The 20,904-nt window shown below is 39.6% G+C and overlaps 1 protein-coding gene across 4 annotated transcripts in view; it reads left to right on the top strand.

The window, feature by feature from the left end:
* The window catches only part of LOC136826930 (terminal uridylyltransferase 7-like), a 182,577-nt gene that overhangs the window by 130,249 nt on the left and 31,424 nt on the right, over nucleotides 1–20,904 (top strand). For all 4 annotated transcript variants that reach the window (XM_067084507.1, XM_067084509.1, XM_067084511.1 and 1 more), the window contains one exon: nucleotides 6,949–7,279. In XM_067084507.1, the coding sequence (XP_066940608.1) occupies nucleotides 6,949–7,279 (331 nt within the window). The remainder of the gene's footprint in view (nucleotides 1–6,948; nucleotides 7,280–20,904) is intronic.

The following is a 20,904-nucleotide window of genomic DNA, read 5'->3' as shown; positions in this document are numbered from 1 at the left end:
TACATACAAGTATGCATCACGTTGAGGTAAACTGCAGTACGCACTTGCAGTGTATTTAGATGCTATGGCATACAAAAATTTACAAATCCTTACTTGTCCACATCACATCATGAATCCACTAAGGATTGAAACCTTGGATAAATGGCTAATGCATTAAGTTTACTGACAAACACAATTATGTAAATCCCTTTTTATTAAAGAATATTAATTTGGAATGTCCACTGCATAAAATAATATAAACAATAAAAAACCAGACCCAAGGAAAAAGTGTCCAAGGACCTGTGGGCAATGTCCTTCAGGTAGAAGGAAGTGAAAGTGGTCTGACGAAGCCAAGAACCAGCATTTAAAATCCTGTGAACTGACAAGTTCTTCTCAAATGGCAGAGAGGAACTTATTCCTTTGATGTCATATGCCTTACCATTCATGGTATTGGAGACAGAACTTGACGATGAGGCATAGGCTTGCCAAATTACCCCTGCAGCCAAAACGAAATGGTATCCATAGACACTTCTTTCTTGGCTCGGCCTGTGCTAACAAAAAGTCTACGGCTCATAGGTCATAGGTGACAAGTCCTTTTCAGATAGCCATGCAGTAGTGCTCTTGAGGGGCAAAGCAGTAACTCCTGAGGATTGCTGTTAACAAAATCCCTAAGGGAAGGAATGGAAAATGAGGCAAATCTGTCATTGTGAACTGAGGGATTTTGAGTCTAAGCCACGAATTCCAGGACTAATTTGAAAGCCACAGACTCCCAACCCCTGGTGTGTTTAACATCATAATCTAGACCATGGAGCTCACCAACTCTTCGAGGAAGCCATGCCAGGAGAAAAACTGGTTTCAAAGTCAGATCCCTTTCTGACGATTGACGGATTGGTTCAAATGGAGCTTGAGTGAGACTACCCAACACTAAAGTTAGCTCCCATGTAGGAGGCTTGAGTTTCCAAGGAGAATAAGACTGCTCAGAGCTCTTGGACAAAATAGAGATTTTCCTAAAGCAGCCCTGTAGTCCTTGACAGTAGAAACAGAAGGCCTTCCTCTGTTCTGAGGTAGATTAGGAAGTCCACTATCTATTGAACAGAAGTTCCAAGTGGAGAGAAACCCTGTTGATGACACCAATCACAGAAGACTGCCCACTTGCCCTGATACATAGTTGACAAAGATCTCCTGAGGTAGCCGGACTTGTGAGTCGCTGTTCTGCAAGAAAAACCTCTCGCTCGTAAGAGATACTGGATGACCTCCAGTCATGAAGAAACAGGGACCCTAGTGATTGGTGGTACCTCTCTACATGAGGTTGGGAAAGAAGCTTTTGCTAAGGGGGAAATCTCTCTCTGTACTGCTGAGAGCAGAGACAGAAGATCCGGGAACCACTCTGCTTGGGGCCACAAAGGAGCTACTAGAGTCATCCTGAGATTCGTGGATCTCATCACTCTGTTCAGGACATGATGGATCAGGCGGAATGGAGGGAAGGCGTAAACTTCCAGGTTATCCCAAGGATGTTGAAGGGCGTCCTCCGGGACCACCAAACAATAGGCCTCCAGCTTTCTGTTGAACCTTGTAGCGAACAGGTCTAACATGGGTCTTCCCCACAGATGAAACAGCCTGCCCACATATGTCCTGATGCAGAGACCACTCCACACCTAGAACTTGTCCCTGACGACTTAGCTTGTCGGCCACTACATCCTTTTGCCCGGAATGTACCTAGCCATGAGCTCCACCAAGTTGTTGATCACCCACTGGTGCAGTTCGACCGTCAACGAATGAGGTTGGCATGACACCAACCCCCCCCCCATATGCTACCACCGTAGTGTTGTCCGACATCAGAACGATGGAGTGACCTACTACCCTCTCCCAAAACTCCTGAAGACCCAGGAAGACAGCTTTTAACTCCAACACATTGATGTGGAGCTGCTTCTCCTGAGAGCTCTTCCAGATGAGCACCCCAACCTTTGGAGGATGCATCCGAGAACAGGAGAAGATCCGGAGGGGGCAAATGAAGAGGAACTCCCACTGTCAAGTTCTGGTCATCCAACCACCACAGTAGGTTGCTTCTCACCTCTGCAGACAGAGGGACCTGGAGCTGAAGGGAGTCTCCTACTGGGGACCAAAACTCCTTTAGTCTCCACTGCATGGATCGAATATGAAGACACCCATGAGGGACCAGCATCTCCAAAGAAATCAAGAGGCCCAGAACTACTTGCCACATGATCTACTGCCCTGAACCTCTCTATCCTCTGGTCCGATGGGAAAACTCTCAGGTATAGAATCCTCTGGCTGGGAAGAAGATTGGACTTTTTCAGATATATCACGATACCTAGGTTGTGACAAAACTGGAGAAGACGGTCCGTCCCAAATCATCAAGATATCCCAACAGGCGAATCCCCTGAGCATGAGCCCATGTCGGTACTAGAGTAAAGACTCTTGTGAACACTTGCAGAGCCTTGTCAGTCCGAAGCAAAGTACCTAGAGCCTTGTCAGTCCGAAGCAAAGGACCTTGAACTGGAACACTTGATCCCCAAGACTGAAATGGAGAAACTTCCTGGATGAAAGGTGGATAGGGATCTGAAAGTAGGTGTCCTTCAAGTCTATGGTCAACATGAAGCTGTCGTCCCTTGCAACTGCTAAGACTGTCTGAGACGTCCCCATTCGTCTTCCTGACGAAAAGGTTCAGAGTTGAGAGAACTATCAGTGGTCTTCAATCGCCAGTGGCTTTTGGCCAAAGGAAAACTCGACTGTAGAATCCCGGAAAAGGATGAACTACCTTTTCCACTGCACCTTTGTCCATCACCTTTCTCACTTCCTCTTGGAGAGCTAGGTGCTTCGGAGAGCCTTGAGTGTAAGTCAGGTGTAGGAGAGGTCGATTAGAGAGAGGAGGGGGGAAGTTGAAACGAAGTACTGTAGATACCCTACCTGAAGGACATCTACTACCCACGGTTCTGCTCCGTGCATCTGCCACATAGCCATGCTAGGTGTCCCCCCAATGGTGGCAGCGGGTGGGGAGTGGCACCCAATCTATTGATGTCCTCCCCTTTCTTTGCCCCCTACTCCCCCTCCCTGCTTTTGCAGGGTGGATTCAAAGGGACATTGCTGAGGCTGCTTCCTTGGTGCTGGAGTCGGCTGGGCAACCTTAGCTGAAGCTGCAGGTCTTTAAGACTTCCTGGGAGGAGACTGCCTATTCTGTCTTGTAGTGGAAGGGTGAAACTGAGACAGAGATTTAGCCACTTCCTTTTAGACTAGGCAATCATTAGTTTCGGCTCGACTTCTAATGATTGCAGCTTCCAGCTATTCTGTAGGCAGGAGAAGCTGGGATCCTAGGAGATCTCCATTCCGCAAGGATAGCATTGAGTTCGCACCAACTGATATGTAGCTACTTTAGAGAGGGCTGCATCCTTTCTCATCAGTAGGAAGTTAGCCCATAAATTAGTATTCAACTGGCCTGGGTATGATATGGCCTTATTACCAGATTGTATTAACCTGATGAAAGACGGACTTTCGAATGAAGCTCTCAGAAAACAGGATGAAGAAATCCTGTCTACCACTGAAGACCATAAATCTAGCCACAAGACAGTCTGAAAGGAAGAAGAGGCAATCGACTCCAAGGTAAATGCTTCCTGAAAGGTTAAAGAAGGACTGTCAGCCCTAACCTGATCTAGTGTTAACCCAGGTGTTACCCCAGGTTTCAAGCAAATGAGAGAGTGAGCTGTCCACTCAACACAGGTATGTGACTTGTTGAGTAATACTTCATATGACGAATGAGAGGAGGGGGAAGAAGCTTGAAAGATCTGTGGGAACGCAGAGAGTTATCCCATCCCAAAACCAAAGAATTGCTTAAGGTTGGAGTAACATGCCCGGAACAAGGTAACTCAAAAGAAGTTCGTACATCCTTCTTCAGTCCAAGTAAAGCTTCTATGCTTATAGAAGTCATGGAAGAAGGAGCCTCAGACCTCTCAGAGAGATTGTTAACTCACGAATGAGATCAATAACCTCCCTGTAGGAAGCAAGAAACTCTTGACTCTCCCCCTCCTCTGCTTCATGCAAAGAAGGCGGACACCCTGAGGTAGATGGAAGAGAGGGATCCTGATCACTTGATGGACGTAGGCTATCTTTGCCTATGATGAGTCACGTCCACGAACGTAGGAACACAGCCGTGCATCGGTTCTTGGACCAGAAGAGTCACATATGCAGATGGGCGAAGACGAACAACATACGTGATCCCATTTAGGAGAATGAGAAACCGAAGCACGAAACCTAGGTCTTGACGAGTCATGTCCACAGACTCAGGAAGATGAACGACATATGTGGGTCCTCCTAGGTGAATGAGACACGGAACTTTTCAGTCTCTTGGGAGCCGGAGAACCATGGTCACTATCAGATCCATGGACGGTCTTAGAAGCACATCCATAGTAAGATAAACGTCCATTCCCATCATCATGGACATGACTAAGAACATGTCCGCAGACGACACGATCAGGAGAGGAAACCCTAGTCCTCGAAGGAGAACGTCTTGGAGGCCTCGGAAAAACTGCACATCTAACAAGGAGGGTCCACCACGTTCGACTTCTTAATTGGAGCCTTATCATCTTTCTGCCAAACATGCACAGAACGAGGAGGAGAAGAATGAATGACTGAAGCCGACTTCTGAGGGGTTGCAGAGTGATGAACACCATCCATAGGAACATGGACGGGACTACGTCTGTGCACGTGAATTGGAGACACGTCCGTGGGAAGAAGCTGACTAAACAGTCCTTGGCTTCTCCAACGGCGAAGCAACAAAGTCCTCAACCTTCCAACGTCTAACTCAAGCGCGGTAGGGGGAGATGAAGACAATGAAGAGGACGACGAAGCCTACGCCTTTTCTTGACAGAGGGACCGCCATACCTCTCTCGAAAAACAGAGTCCAGTCTGTCCACCACAGTCTGTATAAACGCCTCTGAAGGATCGCCAACTGCAGAAGATGACGTCACGGCAGCAGTTGGTTGTGACATCATGGAAGCAATCAGAGGAAATGATGTCACGGATACTGTCGTCATGGGAGCAGGAGTCTGACCCAGGGCCGATGGAATTGCTGTGGGTAAAGACGAACCCAGGATGATGTGTAGTTATAATGAAGGCATCCTGCTAAGTGGCAACACATGAGAACCAAAGAAGTGGAGGCCAGGAGGCAGGGGGGAGGAACTTCCAGGGGAGCCGACACTGGTAAGTGTGAAGAGACGAAATGCGACAACAGGCCATCCAGAGAGGGTACCCTGGGTAGGCCGAAGGAGGCCCAGATAGACAACATCTTTTGCACATTAGAATCTGCAACAAAGAATAAGATGGCGCTTCCTCCTCTCTCCCTGAAGGGGAAATATCCCATCCCGAGAGAGATGGGGCAACATGATATATAAAATCACCTTGAACAACTCCTGATGCTTCCAAAGACGAATCAATGGAAGAAAAGAAAGGAGAAAAGGCATCAGTGGATGATGAAGCAGATAGAATAGGTCTGGAAGAAGTGGGAGCAGAAGTGTCCATTTGAGGAGGAGGAAATCCCTCCCGAGATGGAAGCTCCGACTTCTTTTGTGTTCCCTCTTCTTGTAGAATTTCCACAGCACAACAGGCCAGGCACAACATTCCGGGCACAGATTGGTGATATTATAAAAATTAGAATGACACCTACTGCAAGAAGAATGGGGGTCTATGACACCTACTGCAGGAAGAATGGGGGTCTATCTCAGAAGAAGCCAGGAAGCGGGAACATGGAAACCCTCGAACGCCGGGACACATGCGTTGGTGCTCACAGGGCTTTTTAGGTTGATTAGTGGAAGGCATTATAACATCACAAAACACACACAGGCACCCAAAAACACAACACAACCAGTAGGGAGGTATCACAGGCTTAGGACAAAAACTGGCTTTGGGAAAGGAGAGCAAAAGGGAACGTTTGCTCTCCAAGGCAGTTGAAGAAAGATTGAATGCGTCACAACGTTTCAGCTGGGTTTCTGACCCACTTCCACCTCATCTGCATATTAGATGCCAGATGCCACAGATTCCTTGCATATGTGATTTTTTATTGTTTTTAAACTGGTTTCCAGCTGGTGCGCCAGAAGATTTATCGTAATATTAAGACCTCAGGTTTGTTAGCTATGAAAAATACAAATTAATTTTTAAAAATTTTCATGTTTATACATACAATTGTATGTCCTGTTGCTCCTCAGGTTTGTTAGCTGTAAAAAATACAAATTACTGTAATTATAAATTTGCCTTGTTTATACGTACAAATGTACATCATGTTGCTATGTTTGCTTGCTTTTCTCCCTCTCTGTCTGGGTTGTTCTTTATAAAGGAAAGAGATTATTCAAATATACAGCATGTAAGCAGTTTTGCCAGAGAGAAAGAGTTTATATGGTAATTTTTTTATGCATTTTATGTACAGTATACTACGTAGTGCTGCACTGTAAGTTGATTTCTGCCGCAAGTCGGTGTTTCGTCATTATTGGTGCTTTAACATCACTTATGGTGCCATAACTTGATGTTGCATCAAGTTCAGTGCTGTAAGCGTCGTTAACATGATGCCTATTCTTGCCGTTAGAGCTGTCACCAGTGCTTACGGCAAGGTAACTTGATGCAACATAAAGTTACGGTGCCGTTAGCGGTGCTTTTTCTTAACAACGCTGAAAAAGCGCCGCAAGATTGAATCTGCTGTAAGTCGGTGTCGCTGTAAGTTGGTGACACACTGTATCCAGTTCACTCTACTTCTCTCTCTCTCTCTCTCTCTCTCTCTCTCTCTCTCTCTCTCTCTCTCTCTCTCTCTCTCTCTCTCTCTCTCTCTCTCTGGTTACATCCCATGAAATTGGGCTATGAGTAATAGATTTTTGAAAAAACAAAGTTATATAGTTTTATAAACTTTTGCAAGTGATTTTTTTTTATTGCCCAAGTTGAAAATTATCTTTTTTTTTTTTTTTTTCCATACAGGATTATCTTTTTGACACAAAACAACTAACAGATGGAGCACCACCAAATGACAGAGGTTGCAGATGCTGTGGAAAAATAGGTCACATTATTAAAGACTGCCCCAAAAAGAAGCTAAATATGGAGCGTCGAGAGAAGAAGGAGCGCCACAAGGAACGCCATGAACAGCAAAGAGTGCACTCTGAAACAAAGAAAGAAGAGAAGGAAGAGTTAAAGAAGGTTAATTTGGCAAAACTAGACCAAAAACAGATGCAAGACGGTAGGCCTTCCGATAACATTAGGAGAAAAGATGGTTCAGGAGGAAATACACATGCAACATCTCTGGATGCTGAAGGTATTTCACTATTTAGGCTATCTAATAAACATTTTAATCATTCTGAGAATAGGGTTTCCAAAAACCAAAGGAAAAAGTCTTCAGGAGAAGGAAGTTCTCCCATTGCATTTCAGGGTGCTGATATTAGGACTAATGATAAAGTTAGGAAGAAAGATGATAACTTTGGAAAGAAAGAGGCTAAAGATGGTAAAAAAGAGGCAAAAGTTGGGAAGAAGGATCCAAAGGTCAACAAGTGTGGTGTTTTGAGAGCTGATTTGGTTCTTCGAATTAGTGTGCCTGATGAACTCTATATCAAGCATGATAAACTGTGGGATAGCAGTTGGCAGTATCAAAAGCTAGGTGATGAGATTTTTGGAATGACCAAGTGCTCAGCAGAAGAATGTAAGATATTATATGAAAGTAATGGATTGTTGGTTGCCCTCCCTGGTATGAAGTTTGACCAACATTTATGGGTAATTAACTTAGAAAAAGGTGTAACAAGTGTTATTAGAGGAATTAACTTATCCCAAAACAAGGCTAATACCTTTTATAGACTTCTGGGAAGTCATTTTTCAAATGTTTTAGGTAACAAGTCAGGTATATGCATGAAAATATGTGATCTAGCATCAACCAGCAGTGATGATGAAGTTGAGGATGACAGTTTTTCTCAAATGCTATTAAGTTCTGTGCAAGAAATCACAGATGCCCATAAATTGAAACGAGCAAAGAGGAAGGAAAAGAAGAAGTATTTTCATAAACTAAAACGATGTCTAGAGGAAGGTAATGAGAACGCGGCACAGGATTTTGGTTATTGTAGCACTAACACTGCAAGTGAAAAAGAGATAATAACTATAGGATATCCTCCTGGGGTATCAAGCAGGGGAACTTACCGTAGATCGTGGGGAGTATCCTCATACGTACAACCATCGGTGAGGTTGGAGTCACAGAAATCTCTAATGCATGGTTTTGGGAAGACAAATTCCGCTGGCTATGAAGGTGCATGTGGTCAGATGGAGGCAGGGGAAATACTGGGTGGTAATGCTAAAAAAACACAGAAAAAGAGGCAGAGGAAAAAGAAATTCACACCAAGAAAGGAATTAGAAAGTTTAAATTAAAGAGCTCACATTTTCTTGGTGTTTGTATATAATTTTTCTGTAGGTTCATTAGACAATGTTTTAGTGTGAATTCCTTATTTTGGATTTTATAAGTACAGTAATGCTATTTACCATGTACCGTACCTGATTCTCTAATTCTAATGAATATTGCTTTTGAATTTTCATTGTTTTTATAATTATTTTTGTAGCTGTGGGTATAAGTAAATGGTAAGATAAGATTATTCTTCTTTAATTATATTGAAAGATAGTTTTCTCATGTCTCAGCAAGTTGTACACTCAATTATGGGAAAATGCGTAGGTGTTTTTGTATTTACAGCTTAGCTTTTATCCTAAAATTTTAGTGAAGAGGAAACTTCTGAGCTTGTTTACTCATGCATGTCACACACACAGCTTAATAGGTACTACACTTGTAACAGTATAGCATACACTGTTGTTACATTACACAAGAGATAAGTAAGTGAACCGAAACTAGTGGAGTATAAACAATTGTATTTGTTGTGCTATAAATAATTGTATCTGTTGTGTTTATGTACAGATGTTTTAGCTCCGGATGAATTTTTGATTAAATCCCTGCTCTTTTTGTGGCGTCACAAAATTATTTCAGTACTTTGGTCATGGACAGGACTAGCTATATTATACTTTTGCATAGGGATTACGACTAGAGCTTTTGTAGATGATGTCCAAGTCACAGGTTTGTTATTGCAGACTTATAGCATGTCCTTTTTGTACTTCAGTTCTATCACTTATCTCTTGTAAAATAGTGTTTGAAGTGGTGGGTTTGCATGCTCCTCTACAGGATTTGCCAGATAACCCTTGCAGCATAATGATCTTGAATCATTGATAGCAAAAACACACACTTGTAAATCCCAAGGATAGTTAGGGGACCTTTCCAAAAAAAATTGTTCGTAGAAACAGGCATTAGTAAAATGTGATTTTATTTCAAAATGAATGAAATCTTCAAGGGAAGGGACTGGGGTTTAGCTGTTATATTACTAGGTGGGTTAAAGGAGAGTTTTGTTGATATTGCTTTGTTGCGTTTTGACTGTGCAGGATGTCATGAAGGGTGTGTAGAAGTTGGGTAGGTTTTTTAGTTTGTCTCTTTAAGTATCTTGAAAGCAGTATTTCACATATAACTTAATTTTTATCTTTATGTAATATTCATTATACCATGTGTATAATTTTTTTAGGTCTCATGTTTTTATTAACGTTTAACACTAGCTTATAGGAATGGTTTTTCTGGTTTTTTTAGTGATATGAAAGTCAAAGTTTTATTGGTGCTTATTAAAATCAGTTGAAATGTTTTGGTCGTGAAATAGGCATTGCTTTTTTCCAGTGGTGTGGAAACTGTTTAAAGTTCATTTATTACCTCATCTCAGTTTCCATTTTGTCATTATTGTACTGTATTTTTTAATAAGTTCTTTTACTCTCTGATATTTAAACATACAAAAACAGGTAGATAGAGCAGTAGAAGCCAGTACACTAGTTAACTTTTTATATATTGAGTGTATGCAAAAATGTAGATTGCATATATAAGAGTGCCAGAAACCTAGTATTCCTGCTGCATTTTGCCTAGTTGTGGTAGTACTATTACTAGATGTGCAGGGATTTTAATCCTTGAATGATTGGCAAAGAGAGTCCCAGACACTTAACTTTTAGAATATAGGCAAACTATGTTAATTTTGTTATAAAAAAAGTAACTATCAATGATTGGAGACACTAGGGGAATATTGAACAGTTGCAGTTAAGATAAAGTTTCGGGATGGAACAAAGCATATGCTAGTACCCAGGTGTCAATGCTTTTAAGTTATTTGTGCTGAGTAGAGAGAAAACTTAAAGTCTACGATAAATTAATTTAAAAAAAACATTTTTTTATCTTGTAAGCATATTGCTAGTTCACGTATGCTAATTGAAAGTACCCGTATGAAAGAGCTGAAGTTACTGTTACATCCTCTCAACTTCTCAGACATAAATCATTATTATGTTGGTTTTTTGCAAGGATACCTAATTCAGAATTATATATTTTACAGATAATTATCAAGTTAATTAATTGATAAAGTGTAATGTACGTTTTAGCCTAGGGCCTGATTTATATGAAATTATTGTTACCTGTGGGATATTTGAAATGGTCAAAATAAGTTTGTTAATAACAAGCTTTTGCCACTCATTTTGAAGTCGAGTCCCTTGAGCATCTATTAATTTTGAAGGTATTCTTGGGTTTTTTATTTGTATATTCATTCCATTTAGTTAAGACTGAATAAGAACATCAAAATCCTCTTAATTTGAACAGAATAGTAGATTTGGAACAGATACTATATGTTGGTGTGGAGTGTATGTAAATTTTTTTAAGTACTTTATTGTGATTTTATTTGTTTTCTTGCTGCTGGGTTTTAGAATTTACACATTTGTATATTTGCTTTCATAAAGTGTAGGATAGATAAGGTGCTATAACCATGGTTTATTTTCCCAAGCTTGGTAAAGGTATTCGTCACATCTTTAGGAAGTCTTGTACAGTATTTTTATACAGGGTTGCTAAAGAAGAAAACTTTGCAGCTTCTCAGCCCAATTTTAGCTGAATTAATTTTTAAGTACTGTAAACCAGTGGCTTTTCATGATGGCTGTAGCTCTGTTTAAATTTATAAAAAATTAAATTGTCATTTAATTGTAGAGATCAGATGCCACACTTTTTGAAGAACTTTATTTGAATTTCCTCATGTGGCAAACGACTTATGATACAGCAAGGTGCCTGGTCATTATATAAAATCATTATTGAGATGATTTTAATCCTAGGTAATTGTTTGTGGGGCATGCAGTTTTTTGTTTTTTCATCAAATCGTATCGTCTAACCATTTTATGTTCTTAGTTGTCACAGGAATCCATGACCAGCATGATAAGAAAAAAATAAAAATAAATTAATTTTTTAGTTTTCTGTTACACTAGTTTCTGGTACAGTATCTGGTAAAAATTTCAGTTTCTTTGCAAGCTGTTCCTCAACCACTTGCCCCAGTTACAGAGGGTTAGCTGTTAATCCAGTTTATGAGGAAAAATTAGGAAGTTAATGTGTTTTAGACTGACGTTCCTGCCCTTATGTGTCATCAGTTAATTTTTAGTTGTAATAATTCAAATTTATGAGAAGTTAATGGTGCAGTTTCTCCTCAATTTCCTGTTTGCTGTAGTGAATTATTTTGTTTTTTGCATAGAAGTGGATTAAATAAAAAAAATTAATTGTAGATGGTTTCCATGTAATCAAGTTAAATGTAAATTTAAATTGGAATGGTTTGGAAATTGTTGATGATGATAGTTTCTAGGCAACTTTGTCTTTAAACAGATACTTGAATTCCACTATGCAATTTTTATTTGAATTTACTCTTGGTAAATGCAGTTGCTATTGTTTGCTTGCTCTTCATTTTTCATTTACTCTGTTAAATTTTCATTATTTTTTATCTGAAAAATATAGCTTTGGTTTGTATGGTAACTTTTCTTTTACAATTTTAGTTTTTTGGAGTTGGTATTCAAAATTGGGTATCAGTTACCAAAATACAAGATGGGCTTTTGTTGAGGTTGAAAACCAGATGCACAAATTTGTCCCAGTCTTGATTTACATATCTGGAAGGCTATTTTCAATAAGTTTCATGCCATTTTTTTTTTATTTGAGGGTGTAAATAGGGTCCCCTCCTGCCTATAAGAGTTCAAAAGCTTACCCTTTGTGAATGCTTGACTTGTAAACAAAATTCTTGATAGGCCTGATATTGAAATTCACCGGCATCTCATTACTGAAGAGTGAGGAATTGGGCTCTTATTCACTTTTATTCATTCTTATCATAATCATGATCATCTTCACTTTAGTGACCAGTCCTAGTAAGGCCAAGTATTTTGACTGAGAGATCTGGTTAAACTACTTAATTATAGTAAATTATGTGCTGACAGTTTGATTAATACTCAAGTTGTGTACCAACCATAGTAGAAAATGGTGCAGTGTCTCAACATTGTGGTGTCTGATAAATCAAGTTGATTAGTCTTACTTCCTTGTTAACTTGAACGCTGAATAGTGGCATAAGCAGCTATGTTTTATGTCCTGTTGTTTCTCCCTTGTTGCCAGGACAGTTTTTTTTATAGAAGTTATACTTAAATACTTTGCGTTATCTGATTTGAGCAGGAAGAGTACAAAGTCACTTTATTTTGCACAAGTCCTTTTGCAAGTAAGACTCAATAATGTTTCTTGCATATAACCATTCATTATATTTGAAAATACTAATTTCCACATAATGCTCTGGTAGAACAAGTGGTTTAAATGATTTTAAATTCCTTTTTTCATTGTTAAATATGTGGGCCGAGAAATCAGAAATTAATATTGTATAGTATAGTATAGTGTAGTATAGTACAGTATAGTATGATATATTTATATTATATTTCAAGTATTTATTAGAATAGCTGTTTTAGTCTACAAGGGGAGTACAGATCTATTACAGTGCTATACTATCATCATGCATTACTGCTGTTCTTAATGATTAATGCAAAGTTTATAGCCTCAGAGTGGGTCGTTAGATAGAATAATTCTCAGTGAAGAAATACATCAGCAGCAGCTGTACAGCATCTGCTGCTGTTGTATTTCTTCTACAAATATATGAACATTGGTCAAATACAGTATTGTTGAATATGAATGTAGAAAAGAATGATACATAATACTGAGAAGACTTGCTACAAAATTCATTCGAAATATGCAGCCATTCTGTTCAACATAATAATATAATAATAATAAGAAGGAAGAAGACAGGCATGTTTTGTTGAATAAGATGGCACAACTAGAACCTGTCACAAGGAGCTTCAGGAGAACTCTGCTACAATGGCAGCCGACTTCCAAAATTTGGGAGAGGACCACACTCCTCGAAGAAATGAACATCTGTTCCGAGTGGGATGACTACCACCACCGTAGTAACCCTGGGAGCATACCCTCCGAGTGCTTTGGAAGAAAATGGAGCAGCTAACAGCAATGACAACCCCCTCCAAGGACAAGGACATCCCAACAACATCAACAAATGCCTACATGACATGGAGGATAAAGATGCTGAGGAGAAGGTGAGGACAATAACCAAGAAACTGATTGCCCTTAATGGTGGAAAATTACGGCTCACGCAGAAGAGGGAGGAATATAGCAGTCTCACAGAATATACACCAACGCTGAAACAAGATGAGATTTTAAGTATGGGTCTTGACTGCCACTTCACCACCTGGCTGAGACCCTTGGAAGAACGCTTTGAAATAGAGAACCTTCTGGATACCATCCAGAGGTATGAAGATCAGGGCACCCTGCACACAGCTGAAACCCTTCAACCCCTCCTCCTGGGTGAGGCCCTCACCAAGCATAGTGACTATTAGAGCAACATTGTTGACCGGCACCTGAGGGAAGTGGCTAAGGAACCGGGAGAACATGTGGACATCACTGTCTGTAGGGCTGACAAGACTGAGGCATATGTTCTCGTCAACACCGAAGAATACCATTGGAAGCTGGACGAGATCCTGGCAGATGGCACCAAGTTTTTACGGATTACCAAGAACCTGGTTGAAGACATTAAGCTTGAGGTTAACAGGATTATTGAAACAGTCAGTGCTCCCTCTAATGCCCTCTGCTTACCATCAATTGTGGGCTACTATGACTTTGGCTACATATACAGGTATGTGAGGGCGACTATGATCTTGGCTACGCACAGTATATGGGAACATGAAGACGCACAAGCAAGGCAACCCTCTGCACCCCATCATTAGCCAAATCCCAGCCCCGACTTACCAGTTATCCAAGAGACAACACCATTCTCACTCCATATGTCCCTGGTGATCACAGCTTGAAGTCCTCAGCCAAGTTCCCGGAAGCCCTTAGAGTGACATCCCCTGGAGGAATCACTACCTTGATGGACATGGAGTCCCTCTTCACAAATGTACCTGTCACCAAAACAATTCAAATGATTTTGGACCATGTATACAAGGACCCTACCACTCCATCACTGAACACCCCTGGCAAGCCCTCTGTGCCCTCTTGGAGATTTGTACCAAAAAGGCCCCTTTCTCCACCCACAGAGGCCATATGTACACCCAAATCGACAGCTTGGCGATGGGTTCACCAATTTTTACATGGATACTGTTGAACAGAGGGTCTTGAGCAATATAAGAAAACTGCAAATGTACTTATGGTACACCGATGATACCTTATCAGCACTCAAACAAGTAAGGAAATAGAGAGCCTGAGGCATGTCTTCCACACACAGCTGCCTCAACTTCACGATTGAATTCAGCCGCGATTGTCGCCTCCCCTTCCTTGACATACTCTTGTCGAACAATGGGAGGAAGGCTTCATCAGGGAGGTATACAACAAACCTACAAACCTGGGCATGTGTCTGAATGGAGAGAGAGTGCCCCAAGAGATACAAGCAATCCACCATGAGCACCTTCGTCAGAAGAGCTCTCTTGCATGGCTCCTCTTGGACAGACACCCATGGAGTGTTGGAAAATGTTGCCCAGATCCTTATTGACAATGAACATACGAATCAGAATGTAGACAAGTGCATTAGGGGAGTCGTGGACAGATGGTATCAGCAAGAACCTTACTCTGACACCTCTGAGGTCATCAAACTTTTCTACAAAGGCAAATTCCATGAAAGGGTAAAAGGAAGACGAATGTACCCTCGGGACCATCATTGAAGGCAACATCAACCCAGCCAAGCCCATGAAGAAAATTCAACTTATCATATTCTACAGGAATAAGAAAACCAGTGTGGTCTACCAATACAGATGCCCCGTCCGAGAATGCCTCGGCTCCTACATATGTATGGTCACCAAGCGCTTCTCCAAGAGAATTTCCTGCCACACCCAGGAGGGTGCTATCTTTAATCATGCCAGAACTACCCATAACCTGAGAATAAAAAGGAATGACATTATCCCCAACATTGAGATAATGGACCAAACAACTGACCATCGCTGCCTATGCCTCCCGGAAGCTCTGCACACCAGGAGAGAGAAGCCTAGCCTCAACACCACACAAGAAACTTTCCTCTTTCCGACGGTGGCTCGAAGGGCAGCACCAGCGAGAACACCCGCAACAATCATTGCATGGGAGAAGGCTCCGCCCAAGAATTAACCCCTTCCCAATAATCAATGAGAATTCAACCCCACCCAAGACTCCATGTAAATACCAAGACATGCGCCTTGTGTCTCCAGATTCATCTCAACGTCCAGAAGATGGCCATCAAGCTGATCAAAACATATGAACAGAAAAAGTGCAGAAAACACCAGAAATAGGTGTCAAAGAAGAAATACCACCGAAAAATGCAATTAGCGTGGTGCAGTCGACCCCTCATATTCATGTGGGTTAAATACCACAACCACCCTCGAATACTGAAAATCCATGATATATAGGAACCCCCTTCTAAAAATGCTTATAACTGCTTATTTTAATAGTTAAAATACCAAAAATACCTTACACTATCATCCTAAAACACTTTAATCCTTCAAAGTCATCTTACAACCTTACCCTTAAAAAGATATGACTTATAGCTAAGTGTGAAAACTAATAAAATTACCCCTAAATTCAAGCATATCCATTTTCTCATACAGTTTTGAAGCTTTCCCATTTTCTTTTTACAGTCCATAGGGGAAATACTAGGAATTCACAGGTACTGTACAGTACTTATAATATTTAATGTGTATTGAAAAAAATATGTTTTATTGATATAACATATTTAATATGCATAAAAAAAATACATTTTATTGATATTTTGTTGTGTTGTCATTAATAGTAATGTTTGAAAATTAGTAATACAGTATTAATATTAATATTTGAAAATTAGTAATTAGTGAATATTTCTCGAAGAAAAAATCTGCAGAAAACTGAGTCCGCAAGTGCTGAACTGCCAATAAGCAGGAGTCCACTGAACTCTGTTTATATCCTATATAATATGAACAGTGGCAACCTATTGACCAGTATTGACGTGCAGGAAAAGTGAATTATAAGAATAATTGAGAAAACTCAGTGTAAAATCAATTTGCATAATGCAGCCATCTTATTCAACAAAATAATACATAATAATAATATAGTAATAGTAAATTCACAATGGTGTCAAAAACTGTTGTATAGCAGAAATCCACAATTATATAAATATAAAATGTTTTGTTTAGAAAAGATAAAAGATAAAAAAAAAAGACTTTTGAACACCTGAGTGGCATTCCTCCTCACTGTTTACATAAACATTGAGGAGGAACAAATTGTAAACCTCCAGTTTATAACCAGAAGATGGGATCAGGACAAACAGAGCAGTATCATCTTATCAGCAATAGCTTAGAATAGTATCATCTGTATCAGCAGTAGCTTGCTTTTAAGGCGTAACTACTTATTCTCCTCATGCCGTGCACTGTAGGCATTACTTGAGCGCGCTGATCTCCAAATTTCGATGAATTATCGAATTTAGTTATTAATAGTTTTCAACTGTTTTATGTCTTAAGTAAACATATCCTGAAGCAAAATTGCTAAAAATAAAAAAATTTTAGAATGGTTTACTGACAATTTTGTTCATCGCTTGTGTGACACTGTGAACCACAAATTGTAACGAAGAATAGTAAAAAATGTCTGTGGATAATTCAGGATAGGATCAAATAAGTTATACACTGGTTTGGACTGTTTTATGTGTAAATAAACATATCCAGTAATGTTATTGCTAAAAAATTTTAGATTGGTTCAAGGACAATTTTGTTCATCGCATATACAGCACTGTGAACGACAAATTGTAAAAAACGTAAAAGAGTGTATGAATGATCCTGGGTAGGATCAGGTTTGAGTTATACACTGTTTTGGACTGTTTTATGTGTAAATAAACATCTTGAAACATTATTGATAAAAAGAATTTTTAGATTGGTTCATGGACAAACAAATTGTAAAAAAAAGCTTGTAAAATGAGTATGAAAGAATTTATTAAAAAATAATTGTCACCCACTAAAATATTCTGTTCTCTCTACAGGACATGTTAGAGAAAATGGGTTATAATGATACTATAGAGATAACTTGCTCAAGATGTCCATATTCTCAGGATTTTTGAAAGTCCAAAAATTTTTTGTTTTGCTGCTTTCGCAAAACTTACTTACTTTTTTTTTTAAGAACTAAATGCTTATTTCTCCGAGAAAACTGGACCAAATTCAATGAAACTTTTACAGAGTCTAGTATAACTATACTGTATATCTTAATTTTGTCGTCAGGAAAATCACTTTTCTATGAGAATTTTATTTTTGCATATTAATTTTGAAAAGTGACATCATGATTTTTTTCAACTGCAAAACAAATGAACTTAGAGGTCAAATTTCTAAATTTCCCCGAGAAAGAATTTTCATTATTAGTTGTAGAATAAGTGGTAAAAATTTGAAGCATATCCCTTCAGTCATAGGGTAGAAACAGTCATTGATGTTATAATGGGGGCTTATGGTGTCGGCACTCTGCCTTAAGGTTCTTTGCAGCGTTCCTTTGGCTCATGGCTGCAACCCCTTTCATTCTTTTTACTGTACCTCAGTTCATATTCCCTTTCTTCCACCTTACTTTGCACCCTCCCCTAACAATTGATTCATAGTGCAACTGTGAGGTTTTCCTCCTGTTACAGTACACCTTTCAAACCTTTTTTACTGTCAGTTTCTGCTTCACCGCTGAATGACCTCATTGGTCTGAGCGCCTTGCCCTTGGGCCTAAATTCTATACAGTATATCCATTCGTATATTCCTAACCATTTATTTTTTTGTAATATAAATAGTAGAGGGTCAAGAACCCCTCCTTTTGGCACACCAGAGATTACATTCTTGTTGTCACTATAGAGTCTGTCAACAACTACACTTTGTAATCTATTAGTTGAAAATCTAATACAGTAATAATACTAAGAAATATTCCCCCAATTCTTTCCATATAGCACCAACTATGGTGTGTTCATAGTTTCAGTGGGCTGACGTATGAACATTTCTCCTTGATTTTTCAGTGGTGCATTGTTGTTTTGTCAGCTGAAACCCTTGCACTAAAACATTAATCCCTTCTCTACTATTAAAACTTGATTGGTAAACCAAGTTTGTTCAAGAGTGTAGAGATGGTCAATCATTCCTACGTACTTGTCTGCTGTTGATCATATTTTTTTAATAACAATTATTATAGTATTTGCTAAGAATCATAGTAATTTTGTTGCTTTGGTTTTTTATCCCTAAAGTTTTCTGCAATTTGGGTCCAAGTTTCATCATTTCATCATTGATATTCTGATGTGTCAGTGGCAGGTCTCATAGTGATCAAGTTGTGCTCTTCAGTTCGTATTTTCATCCAAGATTCTCAAATTACTTAAGTAAAAAAGGTCTAATATGTTTAATAAAAACAATCCCTTTAGTTAGCCAAGAAAGTTAGTCCGTGTCCATTTTCTTTAGGTACTGTTGTGGTCCCTGGTCAGTAAGCATGAGAAAAGACTCCTCTATCATCTTTGGCATTCTTTTAACCCCCATTTGTTACATGTTTACACTCTTTTGTTACTGCATCTTCTTCACTGCCAAGCCTTTGAATTCTCTTCCTGCTTCCATTTTTCCAGCTTTTATCTTTTATCCCAGAGTGTGGATACATAGCCCTTTTTATTTTTGTTGGGTGGTCAGTTGCAATTTTTTTGCCACCCCCTTTTTTTCTGATTTTTCTTTAAACCTGGTCTAGGTATCGCCATTACCTTGCCTCTTAAAATTAGTTTAACCAGACCACAAAAACTTCAAAAAGTTTTCCACTTTAGCAAAAGTTAGTGTGTGAGTTACAGTATTCTTATTGCCATTTGCTCTTTTATGGAATATGGGTTTAATTTTGCAGGATACCAGCACAAAAGTTAGTAAAGTAAAAAGGCATATCATGAAGGTAAAACAATGGTAAACAAATAAAATTATCACTTACCCAGCTGGATGTAACAAATGCTCTTATTTTGCACAGGGAAAAACTCATTGTGATTAACTTGTTTTGAGTAGGTTACATGTGATTAACTTTTGGGTATATAATGTCATATAATCGTTAAACCTCATGTGTTATTTTTACTGTAACCTTCCCTACTCACTGCATGGTTACTATATCACATGACCCTTTTTTGTGTTAGAGGTTTTCACTAAACAGGTGACTAGTTGCATATGCTCAGTATTACAACTGATCAAGCGAGTACAGTGTTGATGAGAATTGAATGTTTGGTTTTGATAGTCTCAAGGTGATGAATCACAACAGGAAAGTCTAATTCATTCAGTGTACTCATTGAGCTCTCTGCCTCTTAGCTGGGATACAGGGTGGGGTAGGGCCTGGTCTCTTGGAATGACTTGCATAATTGGTGCTTGTGCCTGTATTTCACATTGAGAGTTACAATCATCCATTTTTCTTGTATACCAATTTTTTTTTTTCCTTCTAGGTCTATTGTATTATAGTTTAGGGTTCTTTTATGTGTTGCATCAGGTAGAATAGAATTTGGGATGAATCTTTTCTTACTGTTAAAGTTAACTTACATCTCCTCGCCGATAGGCAAGTCGGCATTCAAACAAAAGATCAGATGGCTGCTTGGGTGACTGTCTAGTTCACCTGTTCTCTTGTCAAAATTTCCATGCTGCCATTGGGTATAGGCGCTTGTTGGTATTCTACGGCTTTTTGCTGCTATCACGGTACTGTACATTTTTTTTTCCAAGGATGTCTCCACTGGAATCAAGGCTAAGAATGCTAGATTCTGTAGGAATGATTATTGTGCTAGCAGAATGTTGATTTTTTGAGATACTGTTTAAGCCTGCTGCAATGGTTTTAAGTCTTCAGAATAGATATGAGGAAGTAGGGATTTTTGAAGGACTTTCTGCTTAAGTTCATTAGTATAGGAAGAGAAGGGAAGCAGTTAGATTGTGAAGCAATTAGTTAGGTCAGGTTATCAACCTGTCATTTCTCCCCCTTCCCCAGATCATTCTGTAGTGATCTGTACTCAGTCTAGGCATTTCCTTTGCTGATGCTTTAGTTAGTACTGAGGCTTCCTCTTTAGCTCTGCCTTCCGTTACCCTTTCGGTTCAGGAAAAGTATATTGAGAATTTAGAACAGGACGTAAACCTTATTTTGGTCAATACAAGGTTTGTCTGAATTGGTTTGGAAACTCTCCGGGTCCCCCCATTGTGCTGTCATTTTCGCGTTCCCTCATAAGAGGTAAGATGTCAGTGTCCTCGCCAGTCTGTAGCCCAAGCCTAGGACTGGCCTGGCACAGTTGGATTCTGAGGAAGAATTCTGCTGCCAGGGAACCGGGTTGGTTATCAGGTTGGTGTGGTTCTGTGCCCTCCGACACCTGCCTCTCCGTTTTTCATGTCCATAGTCTCGTATAATGCATTAGCCAAAAGATCATTTTGGTAAATGTTAATCCATGCTACGTATGCGACTTCTGCTGTCATCGGCACCTAGCATGAGGTTGTTACTACTGATAGGACTAATTATATAGGTATAGACAGTTTGATTAGAAATAATGTGTCTGTATCTAGTTTTACTTATTCTTA

This window comes from Macrobrachium rosenbergii, chromosome 41 (genome assembly GCF_040412425.1).
Source record: "Macrobrachium rosenbergii isolate ZJJX-2024 chromosome 41, ASM4041242v1, whole genome shotgun sequence".
Lineage (NCBI taxonomy): Eukaryota > Metazoa > Arthropoda > Malacostraca > Decapoda > Palaemonidae > Macrobrachium > Macrobrachium rosenbergii.
The sequence above is the reverse complement of the archived record's forward strand: the minus strand, read 5'-3'. Positions and strand labels throughout refer to the sequence as shown.